This window comes from Coturnix japonica, chromosome 1, assembly GCF_001577835.2.
Source record: "Coturnix japonica isolate 7356 chromosome 1, Coturnix japonica 2.1, whole genome shotgun sequence".
In the NCBI taxonomy this organism is placed as follows: domain Eukaryota; kingdom Metazoa; phylum Chordata; class Aves; order Galliformes; family Phasianidae; genus Coturnix; species Coturnix japonica.
Window position 1 is genome coordinate 67,210,709 of NC_029516.1, and position 17,089 is coordinate 67,227,797.

The window sequence follows — 17,089 nt, forward strand, 5'->3', positions numbered from 1 at the left end:
AACTTGAAGCACAGCACATGGGTAATCCCAGAGGTTACCAAATTGGGAAGCACTATGCAAAGAGAAAGAGGTGGGCCCATGGCAGGAGCAATGATGGATAAAATGTTACCAACAGGCAGGATAAGAGCATCAAAGAGATGTGTCTCTGGAGGTCAAAAGAATGATTTCTCTCAGGCTTGCAAATAAGCAGGACCCTCTTAATCTGAAACAGAGGTAAGCATCTGGTTTTACTAAGCTATACTGTAAAGGCAGGAAGTCTAGTTGCAGATCTCAGGTGCCTTTAAGATTCTCAAGACTCCTGAAGAAGATTTTAGCTTAGAGTGATGGCCACCAGCAGGGAAAGAAAATGAATGACACTGTGAGAGACAAGCATGTGTCAGCACATGCTGACACACCTGAACACCGTTACTATGCAGTGAATGAGTGAAGCAGCTTAAAGAAAGCTGCCCTATGTACAGTCAGTTCCTAGCCAAAAGACTGTGCTCTTCCTCACTCAGCAGTATTCTGTTGGCACAGATGCTGCTTTGCAAACACAGGCAAAGCTGGTCCAGGGGTGTGCTTCACTGCCAGACCCTTCCAGAGTAGAATGAGGCTTCAGAAAGCATTTCAAGTGTAGGGTAGGGGAAAGAGAAAACCTCTTGTTCAGAGAACACGCTTCTGTCTTGTCTAGGAGTAACATGTTCAGATGAAACCAACAGTAAGGAGGGACACGCTCCAGTTTAAGTCATGCTCATCTGAATCACTACTCACTACAATGAATGGGAAGAAAGGCACACAGAGAATGAAAAACTACTGGAGAGCAGAAGCCACACTGAGATGAATCAGGAGGTAAAAGGAAGAACGCTACAGTGCTCAAGACTGAAGTCATTAGCCAACCATCAAGGCCAGGTTTAAGTCGGTGCTTAAGAACCAAAACTGGGCTCAAGACACACACGGAAGGAGCAAAGGAGGAGTCTGTTACAACACAACACATGCCAAAGGTGGTCATCTAGCTGAAAGAATGCAAACGGAGAGATGAAACAACAGGCTTAATCCAAGCTGGCTGAGAGCAGAAGCTCTCAGGGAGAAAGGGAAAGAAATAGAGTGGCTGACAAAGAGTGCTCCACAACAAATAAGAGAAAAAAGGGAAATAACAACTGGATCTGGAAATAAGATTAGTAAGAAGAGTTTTGGTTTTTTTTTTTCCCAAATAGGAGGGTAAGAACAACATTCAGAAGAGTGGGGTAGCATTAAGTAGGTAGGGAGGGAAAGCAAAGCCAGTATAAAGCTGATGTAACTGACTAATTTTGAAGTAAAATGCTAATTAGGCCAGACATATCCAATGGGTTACCAAGATTGATCCTGCAGATTTGGAGCAGTATATCTAATGAGCTCCATGTCCTTCTGCCTGAAAAGGATCACACAACAGTGGGAAAAGAAGGGAAAGCTACAACACTGCGGTACCTGAAACATTAATTACCCTAAAACAGTCCAAATTAGCATGCTTTAAAACATATCAGCTGAGGTAGCAAAAACTGGCCTACATCTCAAACAGCAAGAAGTAGGTGTAGCGGTAGGCAGTTATGCACTGATATTACCCAAAAGCTGCATCTGATGATCCTTTTCCCTCATTTCCCAACACACAGTGGGAAATGACTCTCTCACAACTGTGCAGTTCCTATCACAAAAGACTGAGCATATCAAACTGTAGAGAGTCTAAAAATTAAGTCATGTACTACTTCGAAATACCCTTGTAAAACACGGCACGCTGCTCATCTGCTCCAGATTTAGCTCCTGTGAAAGTCTAATATGGATAATCCTTCCAATGAAAATTAGAACTTAGCTTCTGTACACCAGGAAAAAGAAAAGCCAACAGGATTTTACAGATAAACATCTAGTCATTGTTTCCATGGAATAGAGACTTTTGCTCTTACGTAAAGCTTCAGAAACTATATACAACCAAACACAAGAAAAAAAGGAAAACTTAACGTTTCCTTACGAAAGGAATTATTTCACTGCTTGTTTGAAAGCCAGTTAGAGAAAGAATCCTTATGTTCTCAGTTGTTGGTTTTTGGGGTTTTTTTTGGTTTTTTTGTTTGTTTGGTTTTTTTTAATTACTTTTAAAATTTTCATTCCCTGTACTTCAGTAATATAACAGGATCACATAAACTGGAGAAAGTCCAGTTGAAAAAAAAAAAGGTTATGAAACTCATCATTAGCCTAAAATGACTATTATGTCATGATAGCTTCCACTCTTTCGGCTACCCTGTGGCCCTCTGTAGTGACTCAGGCAAAACAGAAAATCAAACTAATTCAGTCTTACTGGCACCACGTGTTAGTCAGCAGCTACAGAACTGCCGGCACTTTACAGGTTCCTGTTACAAGAGCGTCATCAATACACAGCATGAAAATCTTTTGCAAATAGTCCCAAGAAGTGAGAACAGCTCTTCCCACGCCATGACAAGGATCCAGAGACGAAAAGCCTTTGTGCCACCAGCAACTCATCTTTCCACCATATCATCACATGCAGGCATACCCAGAGTACCTTAAGCCTACCTGTGGCACAAAGGGCAATGAATGTTTGTGCATGTTTCCGGATCAAAACCAACTTGTCTTTAGGTAGAGGCAGCTTCCGTAGAATGTGCTCAATGAAATCATGCGGGGTGACTGCTGCAAGGTTCCACTTCAACTTCCCCAGTACCACGAGCTCCCATTCCTGCAGGGGTTTAAGGTGGAGAAGACAAGCTGTAAGCAACCAGCAGAAAACACTTTCTCTGACTGTAATTATATCACTACTAAATTGGTTTTGCTCAAACTTTTTTTGAGTACGCTCCTACTCCTTTGTAGCTGTTTACTGCATTCTCCAACCCACCCGTAACCCCCAACCCATCAACACTGGAAGAGTTAAAACTGCACTGAAAATAATGAGACCTGGCAGCTCCAACCAAGATTTTACTTTTTGTATTGTGCTCAATGCCCACCCAGAAAGTTTAGCCTGCAATTACACGCTGCCGAGGTCATTGTGGTCCCTTCCTAATAACTTCTTTTAGATGGTTATAGTTATTATTTTGTATCGTTTAAGGTCCTGGGGTCCTGACACCAGAATAATTGACATCTACATTCTCTTTCAAAATGGGGGAAGTTCACTTGATGGCATTCTCTCCAAAACTGTAGTCAAAAGTTCCTGCAGACAAACCTGGTGTGCTTAAACTAAAGCTTTGCAGAAAGAAAATGCTCATTAACACAGTCAAGAAACAGCCTATGTAAATTATACACCAATAAATGATGTAGGATCTAAACCCGTGTTATTCACATACCCCAAACTCCTAGCGAAATCAAAGGAAAACTTCAGTGGATACGTAACTACTGGCCATTCCCTACAATGTGACAACATACAGAAATGGTACCTCATCAACAGATCCAATCCTCTTCACAGGGCTTCTATCAGTGCCCCACAGAGTGAACAAAACTCAGGCCTCAGCCTTGCCCTATCCCACACATGCCCTGATTCCTGAGCCTTAATAATGCATTAGCCTGATGGAACCCAGCATGGCAGGGTGCCCCAGCTAAGTTTGTAGAGTTCCCAAGCCAAAAAAAAAAAACAGCAACAACAACAAAAAAAGTCCTTAATTTTGCAGTCGAGGAGACGTCAATGAGCGTTGCTGAGAAACCATAAACATGGACTTTACAATGCAATTTCTGCAGCCATTTCTCTGAATAGATGCCTGCTGTAACAGCAAGCTACTTTCCTATAGACATTCCTACTGGATTACGGCTGGGAAATCTCACATTCATGTAGGTAACAGAGCCTAGAAATGTTTTTGTTTTTTGTTTCTTTCTCAGGGACATTCGTGAAACATTTTAACAAGATGGCAATTTAGATTAACTAAGGACCAGTAAGACAAATAACGGGATGGATTCTGATAGGGAAAAGAAGACTGTACGTACGGAAGCGGTTAAAACAGGCTTCAATCAACGTGACATAAAGAGAGGTATGTTATCATTTCCTTCTCACATGCAACATGACATGTCCTGGGACACCTGTGGCAGCTGTCAGGGCTTGCAGCACACAGTCCTTCATTCTACAGACTGAGTTCCTGGCCCCTCCCTGGGGGAATTCTCACTAGTTTCACAAAGTGATTAAATTCTGGTGAGATTCAGCTTGCTACACATAACCAACAGGATCTGTGACAGAAAACCTGCGCAATACATCTCACAAGCAAGCTTAATGCTCGTCTAGTGCTCTGTAAATAGTGATTTTTCCAGCAAATGACTATGGTTCTGTTTCTACCCTTCCTGATCCCTGTGTTCACCTTGAAGTCTCCAACACCACAGTGTCACACAGGCCTATTAACTTAAGAGCATTTAACTGCACTCAATTTTCACCTCGGAGATAACAACTGGAAACCAGACCCGCAAGAACAAAGTCACAACTTCCGCAGCTGAAACAAGCGCCTGAAGCCAGCCCTTACCAGCCACACAGCACCAGGCACCTCCACGACATCCCGCAGCCAAAGTCCCCTCTTGCTGCAGAACGAGAGCGAACCTCTCAGCCTCCCGCAGCGCCTCAAACCGCAGCACCAGGTGGTACTTGAGCAAGGCCCCGGAAGGCAGATGGCCGCGTCTCCCCGCTCCTCGCAAGGCCGGCAGGCAGCGGTCGAGGTGCCGGGCTGCCTGGCAGCGCTTCAAGGGATGAAGTCATGCCCGGCTCCGCGTGTCTGCCGCGAGGTGGCGCGGAAGGGCCGCTCTGAATCGCGCACGTGTGAGCCCACGGCCACGGGGTAAAGGCCCCGCTGGGATAACCCGGTACCGGGGTGGAAGGTGTGACAGCGGCACACAACGGGAGCTGGATACCGCATGCTTTGCGCAACGAGCCAGCAGCGGTGGCTGTGACCCCCACCCCCCTACCACCCCCCTACAGTGCCGCCCCTCGGGCACAACACACCCCGCAGTTTTGGGTCGATCCCTTTTAAGTCATGTGGGTGCCTCCAGCACGTTTGACAATTCGCACAAGAGCATGTGGAAAGGGAAACAAAAAAAAAAAGTAAGAAATGTGATTTTGAATGAGGGGGGGGGCAACAGGGTGGCACATCCATACTGGGATGGAAGGGGGGGGTTGGGTTAAGAAGGAGAAAAGCAAAGAAGGCTGTGAGTGATACACAGAGTGGATGTGCTGGAGGAGTAAGGGGGCTGCTTACCAGCAGCTCTTGGGGTTTGATGGAATTGTCCGTGTATATGCAAAGCTTCTCTGCTGTGAGGGGGATTGTCTCTTTTAGCTTGGAGGCCAGGAACATGCACACTGCCCCCAACAGTTGCAGATGGCACTTTCGAGTGGGCACCACAGCTAAGAATCTGTCCAAGTAATTCATAGCCAGAGGGAAAACTTCTTCTTCACACTTCTGTTCTTCACAGACCTGCAGGCGAGTAGCACGGGTAGGGGGGAGAAAGAGACAAGGCAATAATAAATAAGTGACTAATCCCACCGAACGTACTAGTGCCTCGGCACTACGGCCCCTCCTGATTTTCTTTCTCGGGGAGCTAAATTTGGGGGGAGGGGGAATATCTCTGGAGAGGCTGGGAAGGCTTGTCAATCGGCTTTCACATTCCTTTAGTCCATTGAATGAGAAATGAATTCAAGACACTGTGTGGGAGAGCCGAAAAGCCTCATCCAACTGCAAGCCAGCAGCCTCCGAGTTGGATTTTTTTTTTTTTTTTTTTTTACATAATTTCGTCATATTTTCAAAAAATCGCTAGAAATATTTGAAGCTCTCCAAGAGTCCCGGTTTTGGTGTTGGTGGCATCCCGGGGCTCTCCCCCATCGTTTCCGACAATTGCAAAAATTCCCCCCGGGGGGCATCCTCCAGACCCGAGCCCTTGAGCCGCCTCGGGAGGGGGGGGGGGGAAAGGAAGGCCGGGAGAGACGCAACAAGAGCGAACTGGGGTGGGGAAAGGCTGAGCAGAAAAAAAAAAAAAAAAAAAAAAAAGCAGAGGAGGAGAATGAAAAAAATAATTTTCAAAAATTTACTAAAAATCAGAGCCGGCGAAAAAACGCACAAATCGCACATGAAAACCGAGCGGGGGGTCCGATCTACCCGACCCGGTCCAAATCCCCCCAGCCAAAAGAGATCTAAAGGGGCAAATCGGGACGGTGGGATCCGGGCAAAGCAGTTAAACCTACGGGGCTCCGGCCCACGACCGCCCCGCGTTAAGTATCGAGGTGCGGAGACGCTTCGCCACCTCCTCGCTCTTCCCAGCAGCCCCCGGCCACGTTGCGGTCTCGGGGCGTGGCGGCAGGGCGCTTCGGGGTGCCCCTTCTTTGGAAGGAACGGGACGACGGGCTGAGCGCCTCCGAGCTGCTGCATGCAGCTCAATATGGCGAAAAAAAAAAAGGCACGTCCTAACCAGTGCATACGTGGTCATCAAATACTCGCCGAGCAAAACGTGGGGGGCACTCGGCACCCCCCGTCCCTTGCCCTACCCCGGCTCCCTTTTCCCAAAGGTCCTCAATCCCAGTCGCGCGCAGCCAGAGATGGCTCTGCTTTTTACTTGCAAATGACCTTTCCAACCTCCTTCCCCCCCCTCTCTGACCTCCCCCCTTTCTTCCCCTCTCGGCACCCCGCTTTAAGTGGGGGCAGCCCCCGGCGGGGCCATTTCCCCCCGAGGACTGCGGGATGCTCGAAGCCCCTGCCCCCACCTTAACGCGACGGGTGCTGGGCAGGCTCTGGAGGTGGAGGAAAACAGAAACGCACACAAAAAGTGAAACCCACCGCTACCGGAGGGATAAATGGGTGTGGGGGTGAGAGAGAGGACGGGACAGACGTAGGTGCTGCTCGCGGGGCTGCCTGCACCAACCTCCAGCATCCAAGTGGCCACCATCCTCCTCATGAAGGGCTGGATGTCCTTCTGCACGCACTTGAAGTAGGAGCACTGGGGCAGATACCGCTCCTCTATCGTCAGTAAGTTGTGCAAAACACGGTCATCGTAGAGCAAGTTCGGGTCCGGCAAAGCTCTCCTCATGGGATCCACCTCGCAGCACAGCAACTCCATGTTCCCAAAGCGATTTCCCTCTTACTCTGATGGAAAAGTTTTTACGGAGGAAGGAGGGGGGGGGGAAGGGGGAAGGGAAGAGGGAAGGGGGTGGGGAAAGAAGGAGGATAAAGGAGGAGGGCGGCAGCGTTTCTAGCCCGTTCCTGCCTCTCTTCAAGTTCGTCTGTCCTCTCTTGATTTCTAGCCTAAAGTTGAAGCGAAGTGACGCAAACCACTAGGGCAGGCAGCTCTCGTTATTATGGAGCACTGCAGCTGGTCAGGCGTAACATCAAACGCGGGTTGCTGTTGGTTTGGGGCTTTTTTGTTTTGTTTTTTCGTGTGTGTGTGTTCTTTTTCTTTTCCACTCTATAAGCTAACAAGGAACCAGGAGGCCCTCGAATAGGGAGACACATTCACAAACGTGTTTCTCTTGTTCTCTACAGCAGCCGAATAGAACCCTATTCCACACTTCCCTTCTGCAGGAGCCTGCCCGAATCCGTACCCTCCTGTTCTGAGAAAGCCACGGGCTCCCCTGGCACCCACAGACACTCTATGGTCTGTGGGCGAAATGCCCTGCTTTGGGTCAGCGCCAGATGCGCGTCCCGGCCCCCCAGGCGCCTGACCCACTCCTCCCCCCTATACACCCTGACTACGCAGCCGTGGGGGCAGAACCTGTTAAACCGCAGCCCAACAGCAAACGCGGAAGAGCTCCTTGAAGGGTGAGCGTTCGGCGGCGTTTGCAGCGTGAAACTCAGCGATAATCGCACGTTACTTTGTCCGCTCCATTTCTAGTGGGCGAGCTGGTTTAGCACCGCGTAGTCACGGCCATACAACTTTTAGGAAACGTCGCGGGTAAAGAAGGGGGGGGGGGGGGGGTCCGGGTGGGGGCAGGGACGGTCCCGCACCGTGCGGTTTCGCCCCTCCTCACGCCAGCCATACTCGCCGCTGCGGTCGAGCGCTCACGCTTCACGTCCGCTTCCTGCACAAACCACCTGCCCCAGCCCCGCACATCGCTGCCTCGCCTACCTCTCGGCCGGCGTAAAGCAGCCGCCTGGAAAATGTATCAACTTTGTGAAGCCTGCGCTGCAGCCCGCTGCCAGGCTCAGGCTCCCGAGGGAGAAAGAGCCGCCGGCTGCCGGAGCCGAGCTCCTGGGGCGCGGAGGCGGCTCCGAGGTGCGTGCGGACAGCACGCTGCCGGCAGCCGCCCCCGATCCCCGACGTTGGCTCCCGGTGGGGAAATACCTCCTTAAAAGTGCGAGTGCGGAGTTTTAGAGCGCCGCTTCCCCTCCCTCTATTTGCATAGCCAATGGCTCTGGGACTCTCGCCGCTGCGCGCTCATTGTTACCGGGCAGACTGGATCTTAAGGACGCGTGCTGCCCGATATGGAAAGCAGCGCTTGTGGGCTGGGGGCGAGGGTCGGCTCTTTACCTGGCCGTGCCGGCAGCCCTGGAGCTGCAAGCGGGTATAGGGGGACATTCGGGCCCCCGCTCCTCCGCAGTGCAACAGGAGGAAGAGTGGGAGGGATGGCACCCCGGGCTGCATTTCTTCGGGGTGCAGCCACCGAGGCTCCTCTGCGACACGGGCAGGGGTAGCTCCGCTTTCTCTTTCGCTCCCACGAAACAAGCGGGGTTCACTCCCCGCGACCCTTCAATTGACGGTAGGCACCTGAGCCGGCGTTTTCCCCACGAAATAATTTGCACGTCCCCATCTCCTCGTCCCGTCCGTGAAGAGAGAGGAGCTTTCGGGCAAGGGAGGAACGCGGCGGCTGCTGACACCGTGTGTGCGGCCCCTTTATCCTCCGAGACGAGCGCTCACGGCTCGCTAGGGCAGGGATTCGCCTGCCCGAGGTTGCGTTGTACGACGGCGAGGGCTCCTGCCGTACGTCGGGAGTGGCCAGCCGGCATCTGCTCCGGCGCGCTTTGCTCCGCAGCGATAGGCTGTTTAACTTCCACCATTCATTTCCCCTTCCTGGCTACTCCCGTAAACGGGGGAGCGTGTTGTGTCAGCCTAAGTTTTCCTTCTCCAAACTTCATGTATGAATATAAGTGCTCCCGTTTGACTTTGTAGTCAGCGGTTGTGGTTTATGCAGGAGGGGTAAGATGACGGGTGTCCTAATTGTTCGGCACCGACTTTCCGAAGCAGAGTGATGGCTGGGGTACGGAAGGGACATGGGGAACCTTGGGAACCACGCGCCTCACTATAGGGAGGCCGTGAGGATCCTCCAGAGGGTCCCGCCTCCCCACCGGTTTGTTTGGGGAAGGGTCCAATTCAAAGAAATAGAAAGCGCTAAGTATTTATGGAATAAATATATGGAAGCATTTCAGCCTCCACACGTGGAGGTGTCGCTGATTTGCAAACACGTCGGGTTAAAAAACAAACAAACAAACAAACAAACGCAACCAAGAAACATCCCCGGTGCCGCGGCTTTTAAGGTCAGCGTAACCGTTCGCAAACGGAAAACGCTGGTCCGCTGCGATGGGACCTCGGTGCAGGAAGCCGGGCCGGTGGCGAGGAGCCCCGGTGGGAGCAGCGCCGCTGGCTGCGGGAGGAGAGACGCTGCCGCTTCGCCTTGTGCCCGTGTTCACATGCGCTGCTGCCGGGTGGGTTTGGAGACAACAGATGTTTTAACATGGCGAGATTAGCGAGTGCCATATGTTAAATAGCGCTCGCCCTCCAGGAAAAAGAAAAAAAAAAAAAAAAAAAAAAACAAAAAAAACAAAACCCAATGAAAGCCATGAGGTACAGCAAAAGAAAAAAAAAAAAAAAGAGTAAAAACACATACAAACTTTTCTCCTTTTGCCGAGCTACTCTGGCCATTTAAAGGCATTAGTCGCTGAACTGAACCGCGCCGGCGTGTTCTCGGTGCCGTACAGCAGCGTGTCAGGTCTGCTGGATGGGCTGAACAGAGCCCAGCCGGTCGCTTCAGGTCATTACTCGGTGTTACGGTACCGATCACCCGATTCCCGATCGGTTGTCATGAAGTCAGTGACATATAACTGCGTTTCATCGGTGTCACTCGGAGAACGCTGCAAAACACCGTGCCTCTTTCACTGTTATTATGACTGTTGATATACTCTTAATCCATCATTACTCCCACTTATTTCTTTTCATTGGAAAACCCCCAAAAAAGCTTTCTTGAATATGCTTCGGAGGATGGTATTGTACCAGGTTTTGTTCTTGAGCCACAGATCAGTAGGAGCGGTGCGTGCGCACACTGGGTGGACACAAGGTATTTGTTTGTTTATTGGAAAGAAGTATTTCCTTGCATTGCTTGAAACCTGAAGACCGGAGTGTGAAACATGAGAATCTGAAAGTGAAACCGACTGGAAGGCAAAAAAACAAACCAACAACCCACAACCAAAAACAGAAACAGATGAATGTATTTCCACTTTCCGCGCTGAGGAAAGCCCCAAAAGCAAACACCATACATAATAAAATATGCATTAGGTTTGAAAGAAAATTATTCCAGTTATTATCTGTTTAGTTGTAAAATTGATGTTGTGCATTCAGTGGGAACAAAGTGAGATCAGTCACTCTTTCCTTTGGTTTCGGATTAAAGGTTGGAAAGGGATTTGTATCCCACAGGAACTGCTGCACATTGACTGTGTGATTTCAAGTTCTTTCCAAGTGCAGTTTTCAGCACTACAGATCTGTCTAGTTGGAGCTTTATCATTAACTGCCCCTTCAAACAACATAATCGCTGAGCAGGTGAAATATGTCCTGTAATAATACTTGTTTCTAGAGGGTCATTTTATGCAGACACACCAATTACAGCTTTAATAGGTTCTGAGTGATGATTAAGATATTTTTATTTCTTCACTCCTTTCTCTTTTATGCAGTTTCTTTGTTATCCTTTCATATTCCTTAGCTTTAATTTTTTTGGAGTGGTAATTATAGCATGTATTTGTGCAGCGAAGAGTACAAGCAGTGCTCAACTCCATGTATGAACGTCTTTAATAGCTGAGATTGGAAAGGACTCACAACAACAACAACAACAACAAGAAAACAAACCTCCAAGAATGATCACATAACTGGAAATCATGTTTCAGTCTTAAATACTGTAAATTCATCACTGTTAGCACAAGGACGTTCCCAGGTCTGACATGAATGTGATCTAAGCAAACTGAGAGAAAAGTAGAAGAATTTAGGAAAGTAGAGGATATGGTGGCACATTTAGGCTAACTAGAGAGTGAGCTCGGCAAGTTTAATTCATTCTTCTGTTTTTAATTTAGGGCTGTGTCTTTAGAGTTAGGTGGGGTTGAAACCCAGAAAGTGCATTCTACAATAAATAACTACCAGAGTGGAAGCAGGCTTTACTACATGATGTTCTATGGCCACTGTTAGAGAAAGGGTCAGATATGTAATCCCCGTGATGTATTCTGGCCATTTAATTATTGGATCTGTGTAGAATCTCTGATAACACAGGTACACACATAACTCTGGCAGAATCTTTCAGGTTTTTTTATGGCAGAAAGGAAATTTCTGCTTCAACTAGTGATCTAGAATTATGATTTTTCTCACTATGTGGGATACTGGGAAATTTTTGTACCCCTTCACTCTCCTGGTGCCACAGCCTTACCTTGCAGGATCGCCACACATTTTCCAGTGAATGCTGTAGACTTGATCTGCTTTATGATGAACTCAGTTATAAGGCTGCCATTCTTTTACAGGGAGCAGGAACATGTAACATGTTCTTCCTACATGCCAGGAAATCGATTGAAATACAGAGCACTTGACATGTACTGTGGGGAAAAGGTTTGATTTGGAAGAGAGAATTCAAAGAGCAAGAATAGTTCTGATGAATTACAGGTATGGACAATTGATATCTCTTTTATTATTAACAACAGTATGGAAGGTACTCAATGCAACATTACATTCTTTCTTTTTTTCATGCTCTGCCTTTGAATGTTTGCATTTTCCTGCTTAAAATTTACTTTGCTGTTATTAACCTCTTGCATCCCATTGTGTGATTCCCATGCTTCTGGGTTGTTTTGATCAGCTCATAGTTCAAAGATGGCTTCAGCATTAAATGCATAATCTTATTTTCTTTCCACACTCTAAGGAGAGCTTAATAAAAGACTCTCTGTCCCCAAACCTTCAGCAGATCCCCAATTTTGGAGCATTTTGCTGTCACAGAATTTCCTTCAAAAGTAATTATATGACTTTTCTCTGCAGTATCTCATTCTTTATCTATTACATGTTTTTTTTTCCAATCAAAACAAATATATTGTTTCAATTCCCTTCTATTTTTCTTTTTCCTGTCTACACTGAAGCAAATACTGTATACTTAATGTAGGTATGTAGTGCACCCAGGTCTTTACAAACAAAGAAGAGAGAAAGATCTTTAGAGCAAATTTTGTCTTTCGTGTGGCACTGGGAAGGGTACTTCAAGCCCTTAGTTGTCTTAAAGTTCCTGTGAGCTGCTAGATAATCCTGAAAATTTATTACCACAAGCAGCCGTATTTTAAAGGCAAGTGTAATGATTTTTTCATCTCTAATAATAAAACTATGCTGATGCACACTGAATAGTTTGCTGAAATGAACAAGATATATATTTTCTGGTGAAGAGCAAGATATTTTATGGGGTGCTACATGAGTATGAAATTTTGTTTTGGAAGCAACATGAATAATTGTGTTAGCAGACAGTGGGTTAAGTAGGGCTTCTCATTTTTGTTCATAAATATAGAGATTTTCCGAGTTCTGAAAGGAGGTTGATTTTTTATTTATTTATCTTTTTTTTCTTTTTTTAAGTGGAAGGGAAGCCAGGTTTTCCCTCAAAACTTGGCTTATTTCCTCCGTAAAAACACCCTGAAATGCTCTGTAAGGAAATACTAGTTTCACCAGTATTTTGGATGTCCCCATTGCATTCCAGGAACTATGAAATACTCACTAGATCTGTTGACTTTAGTCTTCTTAATATGGTCAGACACTGAATGTTATGAAGACAATGTAAGCTTAAATAAGTGATAAATGTCCTTTGTTGAAGAAAACAACTTTTTAAATTTTCTATTGTAAAACTGATGCATTATAAGTTATCCTCACAGATAAATAGTTTAGATATTCTACTACTCTGATCTGCATCAACTACATCCACATCTGGGAAAATTAATTAGTTTAAGAATATATTAGGCTAAAATATGATGTTGCATATGGTGCTAGTGACCATCTGAATGCAATTCTGTTACTTGCTTTTTTTTCCTTACCTTCTCTTTTCGGAATTCAGTATTTTATTCCTGTAATGCAGTATCTTGGCATCAGTGTGCTTCAAATGAAAAGGTGTGTGTATTTCAATATTAGCAATGATATAAAGCCTTTTAAAAGTCTGCATCCCTTACCCCAGTTACAGGAAGAGCCTTCAGTCTCTTGCAAGGAGCTTCATGGCTTCTGAAAATGCAAGAATCTGTAGATGGTGTGAAACCCTCTTCACCCATGAGCTCCTTGCCACCCCTTGGTAACCTGACTGCTGAGGGGCTGTTGCCAAGGTTGTGGCTTTGCTAGGCATTTACATGCATAGCAATGACCAAAGACCTCAGGGACCAGCTCCTTGTCTTTGTGCAATGAGGCAGTGAACATCTTTCAAGCTCTACCTGCAATCCTTTTGGGTTTAAGCCCCTACCACTCTGAGGGTAGCTTTTGTCTGATGAGGTTGCTTTGATAGACATGGTGAAATTCACATCTGCTGTGTCAGTTACAGCCAGGACAAAACTCCTGTTGATGTGGGAGAGAAGGTTTCTTAGGCAGGGACTGAGACAAGAAGGCAGCTGAATGAAAATTGTTCTCTTATTGAAGTGGCAAGCAGTTCTCAGGCCTCTGTGAAATTCACTGCTTCTATTCTTGAATGATTCCCAAAGAATGTCCAGCTCCAGACAGTGGCAAAATGCTTGGGCAATAGCTAGGTAGTGGTGAGTGATTTCCAACAAGCAGCCTCTTCCTATAGCCAAAAGGATTCTCCTCTCCACAGCTCACTTCAACAGTATTTTTACAGCATGTTGGTTTGCTCCTGGCTAGGAAGCGTTTCTTTTTCTTTCTTTCCATTTCCCTCCCTGCTCTCAACTGTTGTTTTCCCTGGTTCTGAAATTGGTCTTCAGAAACCTATACAACTATGTATGACCTGATGTACCTCAGCTCTCTAATTGAACATAAATAGCACAGTTCTGAGAAAAACATCAAACATGTGTAGACTCATTTATGTCTTAGGCTGGAAGGGGCCTTTGGAAGTCATCTAGGGCTGTCTTCCAAGCTACATCAGGTTGCTCAGGGTTTCATCCAGCCGAGTTTTGAGAAGATGAAGATCCAACAGCCAATCTTGACAGTCTGGCCTGGTGAGCACCAATTTCAGAGAGGAATAAGCTTTTACCTGTGTCCTGCCAGCACTTGCCTGGCTGCGACTTCCGTCTGTTGCCTTGAAGTTTCCTGAGTATTCAAAAAAGACAAGAAACTAATAGGTCCTTGCTGTCCACTGATGTAACCCTACATGCGTAGTTCAGAAAATGGTGCAGAAGATGTGGATTTTTCTAGTAAACGTAACTAAATTGTCTTATTAACTAAGAAAATCACTAGCGTATGTTTCATTTTGTTCCCCTTCCTCAGAATCTCTGGATCACCCCTACTTTCTGCTCCCTCGCTTCTGTTCTTGGTTGTGAGTTCTATTCTTTCTTCACCCCTGAAGCTGCAAACTTGTACCTCCAGCAAAAACCTGCTATGTTACTGTTTCTTTATGCTGAAACTCTCACCTGGGTATTCACCTCCTCCTGATACGGCAACTTCGAACAGGAAGTTCCTGAGCAATGTTATTATCTCCTCATCATTTTACATAGTTCTCTAGGTTCTGCCCCGTGAACTAGGAGACCATTTCCCCCTCCCTCCTCCACCTTTTTCTTTTTTCTTTGGGTGGGGGTATTCAAATTTTTATTTTTAGGACTCAATGGCAGAAATCATCATTTTGGAACAGGTGTTTCACAATGTCCCATGGGTTAGGAAAACATAATTTCTATTCTACTATTGTGAAGTGGATGCTATAGGATGTAAAGCAATCTATAGGGTCTCGAGACACAACCTGGAGTAGCACTGCCTTTCCAGTGTTAGAGCAGTACCTGAAAAGAAGCATCTGCCTCAGAAGAGCAGATGTCCAGAAGAGCATCAGATAGAGAATCAGAGCATCAGAGAAAGTTAGAAGGAGAAATAACTTCTCTTCTGAACTGAATCACAATTCTAATGTTTGCTGTCAACTTCTTCCCGATGCTTAATGTAACTGAATCTTTTTTTTTTTTCCCCCTTACACTACAGAAACACCATTTTCTTTTCATGCAGCTGTTGCTCACTGTGTCTTCCTTTTGCTTTGGCTGGATTTTCCCATGTTCATATCCATAGCTTTTGACTCCTGTCACTGAACAACTGCAGGCTGATGCTAGTTAAAGTTGATTTCTTTTCTGCGTTTGCACACAAGCAGGCTTGTGAACAAAAGATTTTTAAGAAAGTTGATAAGTGAACAAGGTCTTTTGAACAATGCAATGTTGCTGGTGTTGCAGACAATGAAAGTCCTTGTACTTGTACTCCCTTGAAGCAAAGGAAGACATAACTCAGTCTGTTTTATCTGTGAGCCTCCAAGCTTCTCCCTGTAGGCTTGAGAGAGGATGTTCTACAATTAACTAATCTTTCATGTGACAGAAATACTATCTCTCATCCCAATGCTTGTGTTTCTATCTGCCACATAACTTGAATGTTCCCTTCTAATGGGAGCCTTGTTTTTTATGGTCAGAGCTCAAGAATGGATTGGGATTTCCCAGATGGTTCCAACTCTGACAGTGCTGACTGCAGAACTTCCTTCTGTCTGCAGAGAAAGCAGACATAGCTATCTCTAGATATGTCGATTTCAGGCATATTATAAGGTTTGACTCAGTAAAGTTTGCCAGCTTTTTGGCAGGCATGGGGAAGTGAGTGCATCCAGGCACACTGATTGTCAGTGTGTCCTGAGCAGGGCAGTAACAGGAGAATATGTGGAGAAAAATCATATATGCTTGTCTTGTTCTTGCATCTCTTTCATGTTTCCTTGCAGACAGTGGGCTTTGGCTTTTGCCTGTGGACCCCTGGGGACACCAGTGTTATTTGTTTTTTTGGTGCTTTTTTGTATGTTTGTTTGTTTTTCTTCACCTTTTTCCTTAACTTCCCCCCTCCCCCTCTTTACCCCCTCTCCCTCCCATTCTTTACACACATGGGTAAAAAGAGATACAAACAGCAAAACATTAGCAACTAACCCATTTAACTGGCCCTATTTGCCATCCACTCTTGTACAAGTGGACACAAGGATTCTGGTGCCCTGAAAGGAGACACCACATGTAATATCCAGGCCAGCCCACCCTGAATAAAGTGCAGAATGTTTTTCTGAGAAGAGGAAGGTCAGAATGTACGGAGCTGGCCGTCCTTTGTCCCATTTGCCAAGGGGCTTTGCCAACACAGACATTTGTGTTTGAAGGGGAGAGCAGCACGGACTCACAATGCAGGGAGTAACATTCAGATAGATGGACAGGGGAGGGTAGCAGGTTTATGTCCAACTCCGCTCAGCCTCATGGGAACAGCCCTGTGTCACAGCTGCTTGGGACACAGCATATGTGGGCTCTGAGGTGGGCATACTGGGAACAGGGAGAAACACCTTAGGCCTGATGTTGGGAGAGAAAAAGGGGACAAAAGAAAAAAAGAAAGGAAATCATGACTGTAGACAGTATACCAGGTTAGTCATGTCTTTGGTTTGAACTGGCTTGACTATGTTCCGCTGTTGTCCTGCTTTGCTTCGTCTGCCTCTTGTCTGTGATATTTCAAGGTTGCTGGGGAAAAGATTGTTGCCTGGATTTGTGTTTGTACAGCAGTTCTGTGAGTCAGATGCATGGGTACTCATGTCCATGTGCCAGCATGAAGACATAGGTTATGCTCTATTTTCTGTTAGGGAAGACCTGCACTCCATCTTCCCAGTAACACAAGAAGTGCAAGGAGTAATATGTTTTCCATTGCATTTACCTGTTGTATGAAGTGCTTACAGCAGACAGAAGGCCAGATGGAAGATGTTACATGATTTTAACAGCTTTAGACA

The 17,089-nt window shown here is 46.3% G+C and overlaps 1 protein-coding gene across 6 annotated transcripts in view; it reads right to left on the reverse strand.

Annotated features, from left to right (window-relative positions):
- CCND2 (cyclin D2) overlaps positions 1–8,251 on the reverse strand; it is a 37,901-nt gene extending 29,650 nt beyond the window's left edge. For 4 of the 6 annotated variants that reach the window (XM_015871355.2, XM_015871349.2, XM_015871361.2 and 1 more), the window contains exons 1-4: positions 8,032–8,250; positions 6,832–7,052; positions 5,178–5,393; positions 2,536–2,695 (exon numbers count right to left, since the gene is read on the reverse strand). In XM_015871355.2, coding sequence (XP_015726841.1) covers positions 2,536–2,695; positions 5,178–5,393; positions 6,832–7,026 — 571 coding nt within the window. In that variant the 5' untranslated portion in view covers positions 7,027–7,052; positions 8,032–8,250. Of the gene's footprint in view, positions 1–2,535; positions 2,696–5,177; positions 5,394–6,831; positions 7,053–8,031 lie in introns of all 6 variants that reach the window. The other 2 variants (XM_015871329.2, XM_015871336.2) reach the window with 2 other exon arrangements.
- Positions 8,252–17,089: the final 8,838 nt, after the last annotated feature.